Source organism: Lagenorhynchus albirostris, chromosome 10 (assembly GCF_949774975.1).
Source record: "Lagenorhynchus albirostris chromosome 10, mLagAlb1.1, whole genome shotgun sequence".
Classification (NCBI taxonomy): domain Eukaryota; kingdom Metazoa; phylum Chordata; class Mammalia; order Artiodactyla; family Delphinidae; genus Lagenorhynchus; species Lagenorhynchus albirostris.
The window spans coordinates 34,264,618-34,279,895 of record NC_083104.1 but is presented as its reverse complement, the minus strand read 5'-3'; the positions used below and the strand labels follow the sequence as shown (position 1 = coordinate 34,279,895).

General features: G+C 43.5%; 1 protein-coding gene across 1 annotated transcript in view; it reads left to right on the top strand.

Moving 5' to 3' along the window:
• Window positions 1–15,278, top strand: part of CACNA2D3 (calcium voltage-gated channel auxiliary subunit alpha2delta 3) — a 788,855-nt gene that overhangs the window by 622,551 nt on the left and 151,026 nt on the right. The window contains exons 18-24 of the mRNA XM_060164015.1: window positions 1,506–1,577; window positions 1,833–1,894; window positions 3,256–3,323; window positions 7,401–7,446; window positions 7,606–7,703; window positions 9,178–9,271; window positions 12,218–12,313. Of these exons, the coding sequence (XP_060019998.1) occupies window positions 1,506–1,577; window positions 1,833–1,894; window positions 3,256–3,323; window positions 7,401–7,446; window positions 7,606–7,703; window positions 9,178–9,271; window positions 12,218–12,313 (536 nt within the window). The remainder of the gene's footprint in view (window positions 1–1,505; window positions 1,578–1,832; window positions 1,895–3,255; window positions 3,324–7,400; window positions 7,447–7,605; window positions 7,704–9,177; window positions 9,272–12,217; window positions 12,314–15,278) is intronic.

Below are 15,278 nucleotides of genomic sequence, written 5' to 3'. Positions count from 1 at the left end.
CTGAAGAAAAGGGAAAGACTAGACTAATCATCTAAGCATCTGCCTCCAGAAAGCATTAGTGACCCTGGCCTCGGACCCTCCCAGGTCCTGATGCTGATTGTTCTGTGCTACTGGGAGTTGGGGGTGGGGTGGCACTGAGGCATGGAGAAGCTTACCTAATCTCTGACTTGCCTGGGGAATGTGAGAGGGGAAGGTCCCAAATGGCTTTAGGCAGGCACCAGAAAGAGGAAAAATGAAAACCATGTCAAAGATAAATCGAGCCGTTCTTAAGAGTTAGAAAGTAGACTTAATTAGGACCAGCTCTCCCCATCCAAAACCACAAAAGTTAAAATGGGAAAATATTTCCAGAAATGCCCATTATGTGTTGTTAAAAAATATCTAGAGTAAAATATATGTTTTATTTTATACATGCCTCCAGCTAAAAATTATGCTCTTACTCTCTCTCACAGAAGATGAGAATATGAACCCAAATCTAGACAGCCCCACATCAAATTTAGGTTGCTTGCAAGCACTGTAGTTCTCTATCAGCCAGATCTTATTCAAGCTCCTCAAAGGAGAAAAAGAGGGGAAAAAATTAAAAAATAAAAATAAGAAAATAAAAACAAGCCGTGGGGCTGGGAAAGAGCCTTTCCTGACAGGCTGTGGCATGTCAGCATTTGCTCCTATTTCATTAAATGGCTTTCCCGTCGTCTCCTATTGGTGCCCATGACGGCACATCTTTCATCACTGTGTCTGCTGTCCTTCTCTGAACTCACGGAAGGGCCACAAGTAATTAGCAGAGATCAGCCAGGGGTGGGGGAAGGGAGGGAGGCTCACCGTTCCCAGATGGGACCTCCAAAAATCAGATACAGGGTTGCCCTGTTCACTGCCCATCGGCCTCAGCCAGGCCTTTCATTGGCCCAGATTTCTCAGAGTGTTTGAAGATGATTCATGCTGTGAAAAACTTAATCCCTGTCTTCCAAATGGTTGGCTTTTTAAAAAAACAAAACAAAACAAAAAAACTACTGTGTAGGAAAATATCTTTAACTTGATTATGTTTTGAAAAATGATTTCTACATGACAGACCAATACCCTTTTTGAAAAAGCAACTCGTCCCCCTTCTTTTTTTTTTTCCCCCTTGCTGCTTGAGTGTTTTAGCATTTGCTGGGGGTCCGTTCTCTGACTCTCAGGATTTGTCAACATTGCAGAGGCTTTTTTGGTCATTGTTGCCCAGAGGTTTACACGAGCACCCCAAATTGAAGTTGATGGTCATTTATTTATTGTTGTTAACCTCTCTACCCCTGTACAAGAGCAGTTGGGTGTTTATTCTTCTGAAGCCCCATTTCAGAGGTCTGAGTGTAGTATGCAGACTTACTGCAAAAGTACCCCAAGAGTCAATGGGGAAACAGCCCAGCTCTCTCATACTCAAGCCACCAAATGTGCTCCCAAGCTGGAGGGTGGAAGGTGTCCAAGACAGTATGGTAACCCTGGGAAGAACTAACTCCGATTTTCTTTTATTGTTTCAGTTAAGAAATGCCATGGTGAATAGAAAGACCGGGAAGTTTTCCATGGAGGTGAAGAAGACAGTGGACAAAGGGGTACATTTTTCTCAAACATTCTTGCCGCTTAATTTAAAACAAACCACTGTGAAAAATTAGCTTTGAAAGTTCTATCTGGAGTAAATATCTTTCGCTGAGATCATTTTTCTCTTGTCTTTACTTATCTCAAACAAGATTCATGTAGTACTGTTAACCTGATCATAGTGTGTCCATTTATTTTTATTTATTTCTGAAAACTTCACCTAGCAGACTAACCATGTTTTCTTTTCTCTACGACTTTTTTTTTCAATCTAGAAACGGGTTTTGGTGATGACAAATGACTACTATTATACAGACATCAAGGGTACTCCTTTCAGGTAGAGCTGACCATAATACGTGGACATTCCATCAGACCCATCAGTTGTGTTTGTACAAAACCTGCTGACGCTTTCAGAGCTCATCATCTGAAGATAACCAAACACCCTGCCGAAAGGCCGGAAAGAGTGAGGAAGGGGCTTTTCCCAGGCTGCTTTTGCTTTTGTTTTCCAGAAGGGGGAAGATGGTTCAGGCTCACCTAGGAGAACTCACTCAATTTGTCATGGCTTTGCATCTCATTATCAAGCAAATAAGCTTCTGGGGTTCTAACTAAGGGCAGATAGATAAATTCAGAGGGTTACCAGGGTCCTTAACCATCTAACTTGCTGCCTTTTATTTCCATGATCCTTCACACTTGGAGGTAGCATATTCATCCCTACATGTTGTGCTTCCATTTTAATTTCTCTGAACTGTTCTGTGCTTGTCTGCCTTTGAATCCTGTTATTTCTCTTTGTAACAATCCTGAAAAATGCATTTGCCCCTTTGCCTGCTTTCAGAAGTGTATGTGGCATTCTAAAGTTTCCTGCTATTAACTTAGTGTGATAACACTTTTTGTAAAAAGTTATTTTGGTAGGGCTTCTTTGTGTTTCTGAACTGGTGCCTTGCAGAGCTAAAGAGAGAAAGAATTTACTAACTTAGATTAATCTTTAAAAAAAAAAATGTGGCGTTGTTGTTGTATACGGCCAGGGATCATGGGTGGATTCCATTTGGAGCCAGAGCAGTTGATGGAACACATGACTGCTAAGTGAGTTTACCAAATGAAGAGACTGTGTTATCAAAACATACTCTCTGACTTTAGGCAATGAAGGAAGGAGCTTAAATCAAGACTTTGAGAGTGTGAGAGTGTGAAAAATCTATCAGGCAAGGGAGAAGGTTGGGCAGAGAAGCCCACGATACAGTCATGTGGCTACGTTCAAGTGGCAGTAGAAGTGTTCATTTTTGCCATTGAGAAGGGGTTAATTTTCCCTCGTCCCAAACTCTACAGTCTGGAAAGAGCCGTGTGTGGCTGAATGTAGGGCAGGGGTGCATAAGGTGGTAGTGAAGAGCAGGACGCGTAGCACTTGCAAGAGCATCCAAAAGAAGGGCTTGCTAGAAGGGCTTGTAGGAGCTGCCACACCTCTTTAAACACACGCAGGAGCCACCCACTGCTGTTGCCCTTCCAATCAGAAATTACACTGAAGCGGCTGATTGAATCTAAGAAACACCAACACCAACTATAATCAGTGGGGTTTTGAAAGTAAACTTGAAAAACATTGTTTACAGAACATGAAATGGAAATGTGAAAACGGAAAATAAAGTTCACCTGCAAGTCTGTTCCAGTCAGTGTCATGGATTTCAAGGTCTGCTTTGTTTCTCTGCACAGTTTAGGTGTGGCGCTCTCTAGAGGCCATGGGAAATATTTCTTCCGAGGGAATGTAACCATTGAAGAAGGTAAGATGCTGCCTTCATCCATCTTATCCTTTTGTGTGGGAAGAAAGCCCTGAAGCCAGCTGTTGGGTTAGCTGAAGAATTTGCTCATCTATCCAACCCTTATTCCAATCCCTGGACATGTGACTCAACCATTTACCCACCTGCTGTTACCTTGCTCTCCGAGACTGATTCAGAATGGTGGGACTCCCAACTAGTGATGGCCTTCCGTGATTTCATTTATGTTCTGCTTTCATCCACAAAGTTGTTGAGGCAACTCATAAGAATCATCCATCCACCAACTGTATTCTTCTCATACATAAAAATTAGTACCAAGAAAAATACGAATTAGTATAAAAACTCAAGCCCAGGAAAAGAAAAAGAAAAGAAAGCTGTGCGAGCCTTAAGTCTTCTACATAGTTGAGCCACAAATTTCACTTGTGTTTCAAGGCAGCTTGGGTCCAAGGGAAATGTGATCATTCAAATGATTTAGTAAGTCAGAAACCCGCACCCCCTGCAGTGGAAGCGTGGAGTCTTAACCACTGGACTGCCAGGGACGTCCCTCTTCTTGTCTTCATAAAGCACCAGTGCACTGGAAACTCCCAGTAAATGGTAGCTGTTGTTACAGCCCTTTAAACTTGAAAACTGCTCTCACCCCCATACTGTCCTTTTCATCTCCCAACAAGCTAGTAGCTCAGAGAAGTTATCTTTCCCAGTATCACCAGCTCACAGGGAGGAGTGGGTCTGGCCTCTGAAAGGCTTCACTCCCAGAGTGGCCTTGAGTAAGTCACTTGCCCAACCTAGGTGTTCTGTTTTGCATCTTGACAGAGAAGGAGTTGGACCAGACCAGTGCTCTTTGTGGGTATCCTCAGGGAGTGTGGCCAAGAGTGGGAAGGTCAGTTACAAGCTGGGTTTTAATGGGTTAAAGCTGGTTACAAATGAGTTTGGTGAACTTCCAGAAGCTAGACCACCTTGTGGCTCACTCCGATGATGCAGTGGAGAATGAAGAAGGAGATTGGAAGTCCCTGAGATGCCAGGTTTCATAGATGGCCTTCTGGTCTACTCCTGAGTGTCCCTGCATTGTTTCATGGGTTTTGGGTTTTGTCTCCCAAATGATTGTGAGATCTTAAGGAACAGGAAGGAGAGTGAAGAGATCATCTTGACCAGGGCAGAACCCAGAGTATGCCCACTGCAGAGATATTCAATCATGTGCTCCCTCTTCCTAGAGACAGGCAAGGAGAGACAGGCAAGGAAAACAGGCAACTTTGTGATTTGGGCAAGATACTCAACAGGATGTATTCTCAGGGATCTTTTTTTTTTTTTTTTAACTTCTTTAATTTTCTGGCTCCATGAGCCATGTGTGGCTCTGTGGATGTCACTGCTCGTGAAGACAGAAAATTCACATCTAAGCCATCTGAGGTCAAGATGAGGAAATAGCTCATCGTCAGAACAGTAAAAGGAGAGATTGTTAATGGATTATTTGCCTCTCTTGTGTTCATTCCCTTAGTCAATGGACCTGACCCTCCATCTTCTCTCTCCCTCTCTCTCTCTCTCTCTCTCTCTCTCTCTCTCTCTCTCTCTCTCTCACACACACACACACACACACACACACACACACACACACACACACACACACACAGTTGTTTTGCATTGTTTTTTGGAGGACTTCTTCATTTCTTTAGTCACTATCATCTTCTGTTAGGCTAAGAGCTCGCACAGAGAGAATTTTAGAGCCAACTGCAACCATCCTGCAAGAAATTAGTTTGAATCCTAGGCAAGGGGAAGAGTGTCTGGTTATCCACACAAATGAGGTCAGATCTTCCTCTCTCTGTTGGTCCTCTGTAAATAAGAGGGCTTCCAATCCTGCCAGCTTTGCTGAGTTACAGAGCCTGAGAAAACTGCTTCCCCTGGGCTAACTGGTAGAGGGGCTTGTCATCCATAAAGGCCACGGCTTGGTTACCATTCTGCTCTGTTCTTAAAGAGGGCAGGAGTTTCTTGGGGATGGTGACCGCTTCTGAAGGTTGTCCCGTAAAGAATGCTCTCCCATAGAATGTAGGAATTTTCAGCCTGCCTTGACAATGGCAGGTATTACCAAGGTGGCGAACAGGCTGATTTTGCTCAAAATGTAAGGAGTTGCTACTGAGGTTAAAGGTATGGGCTGTAGTTCTACCTGCTGAAGTCATTTCTCTTCTGAATCTCCTTGACACTTTATCTTTATATATATGTAGTACATAGTACTTGTTCAATAAATTAGAGCTTATGTCATTATTGTTAGCATTATCAATCAAACAGTAGGTGTGATTTTGTCAGGAGGATCAAAATCAGAGGTGAGAGGGTTAGAGAACAATCATATTTCCTTGGTGGCCTAGGAACTCAGAGAGGAAGCAATCAAAAAGATCTTCCCTTCAGGGTCTCGTTGATAGGTCCTATGAAATATAGGCAGAGAGGGCTTTGCAGATGAAGGTTGATGAGAACAGAAACTAGAAATATATTATATATAGACTTGATATCATTAACCCAGTATTCCAGGAAGGTGAGATCCCAGCTCAGGGCCTCTGCAGCTGTGGTTTCTTCTGCTGCGAGCACCTCAGTTACTACGTGGTTCTCTCCTCACCTCTTCCAGGTCTTTGCTTAAAGTCACTGTCTCAGTGAAGCATCTGACTCCCACTGTTAACAATGAAACTCTTTCCCTCATCCCTCCCCATCTCTTGGTACCCCCTCTCCTTGCTTCATTCTCTCTCTTAACTTCATAGCCCTCACTACTGATAGGCTATGTATTTTAACTTTATTTACTTATCTCTTTTCTGATGCTAGAAAGTAAATACCATGAGAGCAGCAGTGATTTTTGTATTGGTCACTGCTATGTTCTCAGGACCTAGAATAGTACCTGGCACATAGTGGATGCTCAGTAAATATATGGAAGGAAGAACGGGAGGGAGGGAGGGAGGAGTGGAGGGAAGAAGAAAGGGAAGAAAGGATGGATGGATGCATAGATTGTCCTAGGGACTAATCACTATTCCGTTCAACCCTCTCATGCAGTCTGTGAGTTAGGCACTATTACCCACATCTTCTGACTATAAGTCAAAGAGTTGAAGCGACATTCCCAACATCATTCAACCAGAAGGTGTTGGAGCCAGGATATGGCCACTTGGGTCATATAGTATGATATTCTATATAATTCATTGCCTACTTCCTATAAAATCAAACAGGAGTGTGTGATGATAGTTCTAGTATTTTCCTATTTATTTTGTACATTTGTATTTGAGGAGGAAACTGGAATCCTGAGTGCAGTAAGATACTGTTGGTCACTTGGGAAACTGACATTCTCAAAAATTGGAGTTCCTGAGGTTGTCACTCAGAAGTGTTTGTCTGCTGATGACCCATCAAAATGAAGTCACATAAAGACACAAGGAAAAAGAGTGATTTCACAGAGTTAGGGTGTCTCGGGTATTCTATATATAAAAACTCCCCAATTCCCTGCAGGCCTCAGTTCTTCTAGCTACCTCTCCAGACTGATGATTCATTTTAACTTAGCAGCCTGTATCAACTAGCAATTTTTGCTGGTCAAAAACAGTTGAGTATTGGCAATCTCATATCATTCAACCTATAATTTCACCCTCACAACCACCTGTCAGTTAGGGACTATTATTATTACTGTTTTGCACGTGAAGAAAGAGTAAATCAACCTGCTAACATCACACAGCAGTTTAGTGGCCCACCCAATTTCCCAACTCAGGCTGTACTGTACGGGCCTCCAAAGTTGGTGTCTCCACCATCTTGCTAAGCTTCTCTCCCAGGACTCACTGGTGCGTCATTTATCTTCAGGGAGTTAAGGCTTTCCTGGGAGACTGCCAGGGAAAGTTGCAGTGGTGGCTGAGTGAGGTGGACGTGGGGGGAAGGTTCTGCCTGGGAACAGAACTTGTTTCCTATGTGCAAAGTCCCTTTTCTCAGGCAGATATCTTTGGTGTTGATGTCTACCCTTAACCCCCACCCCCCATGGCCTTGCCCTAGAACATTTGAAGCACAGGAGAGCATGAGGGGGGTGGTCAGTGCCCCACACAGATGGTACTTACTCATGATGCCCTTCTCCTTGACCTCCAGGCCTGCATGACTTAGAACACCCTGATGTGTCCTTGGCAGACGAATGGTAAGAATGGAATGATTCTTCCTCGGCATTGGTGTTTATTACCCTCTTTGATTTCAAGTTGTCTGTATTCCCGTGCCCAGTTCTCCTGGTTCAAAAGCAAAGGAAAGTGATGCCATAAATTTGTACATGTTCTTGTTTTGGGCCATGTCACATTCCTAGGTCCTACTGCAACACTGACCTACACCCAGAGCACCGTCATCTATCTCAACTAGAAGCTATTAAGCTCTACCTCAAAGGCAAAGAACCTCTGCTCCAATGTGAGTGTGCTTCCAAATGCATGTGTGTGTGCCTATGGTGGTTGGACGGTGGGTGTGTGTGTGTGTGTGCGTGAACTCAAGACCATATTTCCCCTCAGTTTTCATGGGAAGCTTTGCTTTGGCCGAGATGATCAGTCACATTAAATCCAGCCAAATATCTGCTTCCTGTAGGAACAGGAAGAGGAATGTGGGTTACCAAGAGTCATGCAGAATCCCCAGTCCCAGTTTAACACTTCACATTGGATTTTTCCCCTTACCAAACCATTTAGTCAAGCGCCTGAGTAACATGAAAATGTTTCAACTGGGAGGGGACTGTCGATATCTGCTTTTTTATTTTACAAAGAGAAACAAGGGGTGGAAATAGGATTTGTCTCATCCAAGGCCATAATCTAGGCCTCCTGGTTCTGTCCGGTGTGGGATTGCCACTGTGACATGTTGCTTTTTGCACTGTATATTCTGCTGCCCCTCCTCCTACAGAGTGCCCTCTGAGGGAGCTCAGTGAGTCAGAAATGGCCAGTAGCTGGTGACGGGGGCAGGGAAAGGGGGGCAGAGAGAGAGCAGCAGCAGGCCTGATGCTCACCAAGTGCAAGAACAGTCCCTGAACAAGGATAAATTAGTTCCAGTAGCTAATATTTGGATATATGGATGTATATCCATATATAGTATGTGCCATTATTTTCATTACTTTGTATATTAAGATTTATATATATATATATAATTATATATTATTCATTTTAAATTTATATATTATCTCAATTTATTCATTGTCTTTTTGATGGTGAGTTATTTCCAGTTTTTGCTTTTATAACAAAACTGCACTGTCTTCTTGGCCACCAGCTAAGGTGATGACTGGCCTGCTAGGTGATAAAGCTGTAGGGCTCTAGGATGCCTGTGCTAGATTCATGATATCCTCCTGATTCCTTGGCCTCTTCCACAGAGCTCTATCAAGAATTCGTTTGGATAAGGACAGATGTCCTACTTTAAAATGAAAAAAAAAAAATCTTAGATGGAAGGAATGACAAAATAAGAGTCCCAGAAGTTCTTAAGCTATCACACCCCTTTCCCTTACAACCAAGATCAGGGCCCTGAAGAATTGCAAATTTTGATAGAGGACAGAAATGGGGATGAAAAGAGCAAACTGAGGAGTGCTGCCTTCTGATCTCCGAATCCCAGAGCTGGCGTGCTGGTCTATGGCATGAACTAATAGATGGGGAGGGAAAGTAGAAAACTGAAGCGTGAGACACCCACGACTCTCAATTTACTATCATCTCATCCAAATGCTTTGGGGGCCCTTGTGTTGTGGCATATCAGGTGTCAACTGTTTCATATTTTCAGCTGGTGGGAGGTTAACGCAGGAACACACCATAGGAGAAAGTAGCCTGTAGATACTGTAAAATGAGCCCAGTGTGCACTTCTCATGCTACAATTTGGGGTCTAGCCAAAGCCATCTTCTCAAGTCTATCCCTCCCAACAGGTGATAAAGAATTGATACAAGAAGTCCTTTTTGATGCTGTGGTGAGTGCTCCCATTGAAGCCTATTGGACCAGCCTTGCCCTCAACAAATCTGAGTAAGTGGTTGCACGTGTCCCCCTTTCATGGCCATTTCCCCACAAGCCGTCCGAAATATGGTTATGGTTTAAAGAACTAAACTGTTTTAGGAGGCTGGTGTTAAAGTTCTTTAATTTTCCCCAAAGCTCCAAACCACGAGAGCTAGAGCAGATTAGCGGCTCTGGCTTGGATGGCAAGCTCCTGGGTTTGACATATAATTTGTTTGAGTTTTAACATTACATGAAATTTGGTATGCTGAGGTAGGGTGACACTTCCGAGAGAGAGGGAGGCGGAAGGAGCATTTTGCTTCCTGCCTTGCCATGGCTCCCTCACCTTCACTGTCTAGAGGGAACTTGGGATCTGGGCCAGGCTAGGTTGTGAGGAGGACAGGGAAGTGAGAGCTCTATTTCATTAGGGTATCAGATATAACCCTGCAGTTTTATTTCTGAAGTGGAGGATGTAGGGGGAGGAGGGCAGGCAATGGTAGTTGTTGTCAAAGACTAGGGTGAGAACTGCTTCAGCAGCTTATTTTTAATATTAATACTAGTATTTTACTATTTTAAGTAGGCTGTTAACAATTAAAAATAAGAGAGACAATTATTCCTTTTTCCTTATACCTTCATGTCATACATTATTCAGTTCTCTCTCCTTTTTTATTCTTTATTAGCTCCTTTCCTTTTTTTATCTTGTTTTGTATATTTTCCTATATCAGGTCTATTATTCATTCTGTTCTCATTTTCATTCACTCATTCATCAAATATTGACTGCACGTCTGTTATGTTCCAGGCACTGGGCTAGGTATTGGTGAAATCGAGGTAACTCAATCAAACACAGTCCTCACCATCATGGTACCTGTGATATATAGTATGCTATATGATTAAGAATTGTGATAACTATGAAGGAAAATTAGACATGTAGGCAGTAACAAGACTTAGAGTGGAGATAGAAGACAGGAAAGGCTTTTCTGAGCAGGAACTAGTTCAAGGGTTCCCTGGGAGCATTCCAGGGAATTGGAACAGTATGTGCAAAGGCCCTGAGGTGAGACAGTATTTGACATGGTTGAGGAATTTAAAGAAGGCCAACAGAACTGATATGTAGAGCATAGGCTGGAAGATGTTAGGAGACAAGGGTACAGTAGGGCCTGGTGGTTCAGGACCTTGGGAATCAGATTAAGGATTTTGGATTTTATACTCAGAATATTGGAAAATCATTGAAGAATTTTAAGAACGACATTTTAAGATTTTAAGAAGGAGATGATCGGATTTGCATTTTTAAAAAAGACCCTTCTACTGCTATGTGGATAATAGAATGTAATGGGGGTAAGAAAAATAGTAAAGGCTCCTACAGCAGTTCAAGGGATTTGCCACTTGGACCAAGGCAGTGGCAGTGGGCACAGAGACAAGGGATTTACTTGTGGCATGCTTTGGAAGTAAGACCCCCAGGACTTGGTGGTAGGTTCACGCTGTGAGGGTAGGGAGGCTGAGCTGTCAAGGATCATTCTCAGGTTAATGACATCAATATCTGGGTAGATAGTGGTGCCATTTCCTAGGACAGGAGACAGTGAAGGAAGAGCGGGTTTGGGACTGGACATGGCCAGAATTCTTTTCTAGACATTTTGTAGTTAAAATGACTCCTAAGCATAGATGTAAGGTAGGTAGTTTAATACATGAGTCTGGACTCCCAAAGATATAACCACTCTCATTATATTTGGGGGTATCCTTGGACTGCTTACCTGCATGGATCTTATTCCCTGGGAGGTTTGGAAAGAGTCAAAGCCTTTCCTGTGATTGCATTCTCTAGTGGAAATGTTTCTTTTAGGTTCTCATGAAACTCAAAATCCTGTGGAAAGATTGCTGATTCACCCCTAACAGATGCTAAAGATTTCCAAAATGGTAGCTTGCATTGTAGTCCACATCTGTAACTGATTGGGCAGCCCGACTTTACAATTTGCTGTAGGCTACGAGCAGAAACAAATGCATAATGTTTGTTTTTATTCATCCCTTAAATACTTAAAGGTAGTATTGACCACTTTGACAACCATCAGAGATCAAGTAACTAAATTATCTTATACTGAAGATGACATGGATAAAGCTTGGAATCAAATTGCTACTAGCATCTAGGGTGGGAAGCAAACTCAGGAATCAGTATTCTCTTCATATTTTTTTGTAGAATAAAATTATGTATTTGTGGAGAAAGACCATTTGCTGTTTTTCTGAAGAAGTATGCACTGAGAAAACCCTGAAGAACATGTTCAAACATATAAAATTTGCCTTGAATGTTGAAAAAAAAATCTTTGCTGAATTTTCAAATGAGTCTTCTTTGCTAAGGCTGTCCTTAGAGTTCCTATGTGTGGCGTCCTGTAGGGCTATTTACAGAAGTCATTTCTTTACACATCCCTCTGGGGTTGGTGGTGAGGATAAGGCCTATTCTTTAGTAGAAGTTACCAGTTGGTGCCCCCAAAATGGTGTAGAATTCAAGTCCTAAACATTTCCAGGCTGTGGGATACTACAGACTTGAGTCAGTGACTCAGTTGCTTCTTTTCGCTAATGGCAGATTCCACTAATGGTCTCAGAACCAAGAATAGGCTTGGTAGCATCAGATGAAACAGCTAGCTCTAAGGCTTTTCTTCCTCTCCTCAAAGTTGGCCTGCTCTTTCTGAACTTGCACCCAGAACCTTGAGATAAAGGTGTGTTTATTTAGCATTCGGGATGCATTTATTTCCTCCTGCTGCTTCTTTGGTCATGGACTTCTTAGTTTTTCTGGCAGGAATTACCACAAAAACTTTTGTAAGGAATAAGAGTTTGCATCCTGTGTGTGCATGTGTGCATATGTTTCTATAATTTCTTCCAAAATTTCAGGCTTCAAGACTGTTATTTCATAAAACATTCCATGAGTCTTAAAATGCAGAAGCCATTATCTGCTTACTGTCTGGCAGAATCCCCCTGATTCCTTCTGCTCTGTTTCAGGAATTCTGACAAGGGTGTGGAGGTGGCCTTCCTCGGCACTCGCACAGGCCTCTCGAGAATCAACCTGTTTGTTGGGGCCGAGCAGCTCACCAATCAGTAAGTAGGGAGCTCCTGAAGTGGGACAGTGAAAGGGAAGCTTATACCATTTATTGATTCCACCAGCAGTAGAAACAAAATTCAGGCCACCCCAGGCCTGTTGACATTTTTCCTCTCCGTTCTACCTTGGGGGCCGCAGTGTATGTCTTCACCTGCCCATTGTTGGCCCTTCCACGACTCTGTGTTTTTCACGCTTGTTGGCTTCTGTCCACTGTCCTGGAGTCCTCTCCCGCCCTGGTGAGTCATTTCGCTCAACTCTGGAGATGGTGTGGCTGGTAGGGGAACAGCCAGTGGGAGGACTCACTCACCTCCTGACAAATGACTGGAGGGCATTCAGCTGTCCCGCAGCTCTGCTGAGGAATTCCTGCCTGTCCCGAGAAGCAGTGTTTCAAGTCTGGTGTTTATTTGTTTGTATATGTTTTAGTAAATCTCTGTGCCTCAGCTCGGAGACTGAGGGCCTGTAGAGCCCCACACTCGGGAGCAGGCATTCTGGTGGCTCTCGGGTTTGACAGTGTTTCCTTGTTCTTCTAAAGAGACCCAGATGGACAGTGGGCAGAGTGTCACCAAGTTCAGTACCCAGATGCCTTTTAAAATAATTAATTAATTATTTTATTTTATTTTATTTATTTTTGGCTGCGTTGGGTCTTTGTTGCTGCATGCGGGCTTTTCTCTAGTTGCGGCGAGCGGGGGCTACTCTTCATTGCAGTGTGCGGGCTTATTGCAGTGGCTTCTCTTATTGCGGAGCACAGGCTCTAGGTGCACGGGCTTCAGTAATTGTGGCACATGGGCTCAGTAGCTGTGGCTCGCGGGCTCTAGAGCGCAGGCTCAGTAGTTGTGGCGCATGGGCTTAGTTGCTCCACGGCACGTGGGATCCTCCTGGACTAGGGCTTGAGCCCATGTCCCCTGCATTGGCAGGTGGACTCTTAACCACTGCACCATCAGGGAAGCCCTCAGATGCCCTTTTATTTATTTATTATTTTTGTGTGTGTGTGGTACGCGGGCCTCACTGTTGTGGCCTCTCCCGTTGCGGAGCACAGGCTCCGGACGCGCAGGCTCAGCGGCCATGGCTCACGGACCCAGCCACTCCGCGGCATGTGGGATCTTCCCGGACCGGGACACGAACCTGTGTCCCCTGCATCGGCAGGCGGACTCTCAACCACTGCGCCACCAGGGAAGCCCCAGGTGCCCTTTTAAACCACTGCTTGGCCCCTGTGTCTGTCTTCAGAGAGCCACAGGGTCTTAATTCTTCAAATTGGTATTTGACCAGAGCTGGTGTGAGCCTGGGAAGTCTTTCCTGAGCCCATTAATATGTTTTCTCAATTTCTTTTCTCTGAAGTAAGAGACATTATTAGGCCAGGGATGAATGGAGCCTAAGATTCAGAGAGTTTGCAAAGTGTGTGTTTGTGATTCCAGAGGTTACCATGGAACTTCACAAATCCTGACCTTCAGGGTCCCTGAGAGGGGGGAGGTGGGGATAACCAAGGCACAGGGTGGCCACCAATTTGAGAGGGGTTGGCCCATCAGGAGCCCAATGAGGAAACACTCCTGTCCCATTAAGCCCAGCTTAGCTGTGCTCTTGTGTCTCTTAGATGAGGCCCGGACACCCACCATATGATCTTTTAAGACCAGGTCTGGTAAGTGGCAGATCCATAGATTTTTGGATGCTTTGTGAACTGGCTTTTAATGCCCATCTGAGGACTCTTTCTTCCTCAACTTCTCAAATTTGTCATTTATGAAGTTGACTATAGTTGTGACTTGATTCTTTTCAACTCCTCTTTACCCCTGTACCCCCAAACAATTACTTTACAGAATGCAAGTTCTTAGGAAGGACTAGAAGTGTTGGGATACACATTGCCTTCTCCTTTTAGGACCCAGAGTGGCAAAGGGAGACACAGGAATAGACTTTCTAGTGCTCAGAGCAAAAAACTGTTGTATGTTTTGAGATTAAGACAAATAAACAAGAAAAGTACTAACAGCAACAAAACATAGCACCTTGCTAGTCTTATATACAGGTGATTGTGATGGATTTGAAATGTCGCAGGACCACACTCAGGACTGCTGGGATGTGTACCTGGTTCACCTCACTTGATACATCTGAAAAATGGGTTAATGATCTCCCTGGTTTACTGTGAGGATCAGAAAACCTTCGGATGTGAAACTGCTTTGGGAAGCTAAAAGTATCTACAACTATGAATTCTTTGTGACATTATTGTGACTCAAAGTGAATACTCATTGGTTATCTGGTTGGGTGAAACAATTCTTGTCTTGAGGAAAATCCTATCATTGATTCATTTAGAGGCACCTTGACTTCCATTGTCTTAGCGTCTTATACCTGCCTACCCACTCCAATCAAATGATATTTGTTGATACCCAACTATTTGGATGCTCTCTATTAGCCAGGTCTAGAAAGGTTTTAGAATTTCCAAGTTTTTTTTTTAAAGAGAGCATACAAGGAAGAGTTCAAAGTATTGGTGATAGGTCTGGGTAATAGAAAGTTCCCATCCTAGAGCTATACTATCATCAGGCTCCTACACTGAGGTTCTATCTCCTGTCCCCACCACATGCTTTTGGAATTAGATCCATTATAGTTCATGGCTTCTGTAACCTGCCACCATCCCCAATATTAATATATCCTGTGCTTTCAGTGTGGCCTTTTGGAGCACGTGTAGTAACACACATATAGCAACCTGTGATGTCAGCCTCCGCCGTATGGTTACTGCTCTCCTCCTAAGTCCTAAGTCAGTCCTAAGACAGTCCTAAGTCTAAGAAATTATCACTTCACAGCTTCCATTTAAAGCATAGAGAATGAAAAAACTCTTGGGCTTTAAGAATCCCATATATTTGTGTGAGCCACTTTCAGTTTACTTAGCCCCTTCACACATGGTGTTATGTTATTCTGATAGTATCGTGGTAAGTGTAATATTATTATTCCCACTTTGTAGATGAACAAATGGGGCTCGGAGAC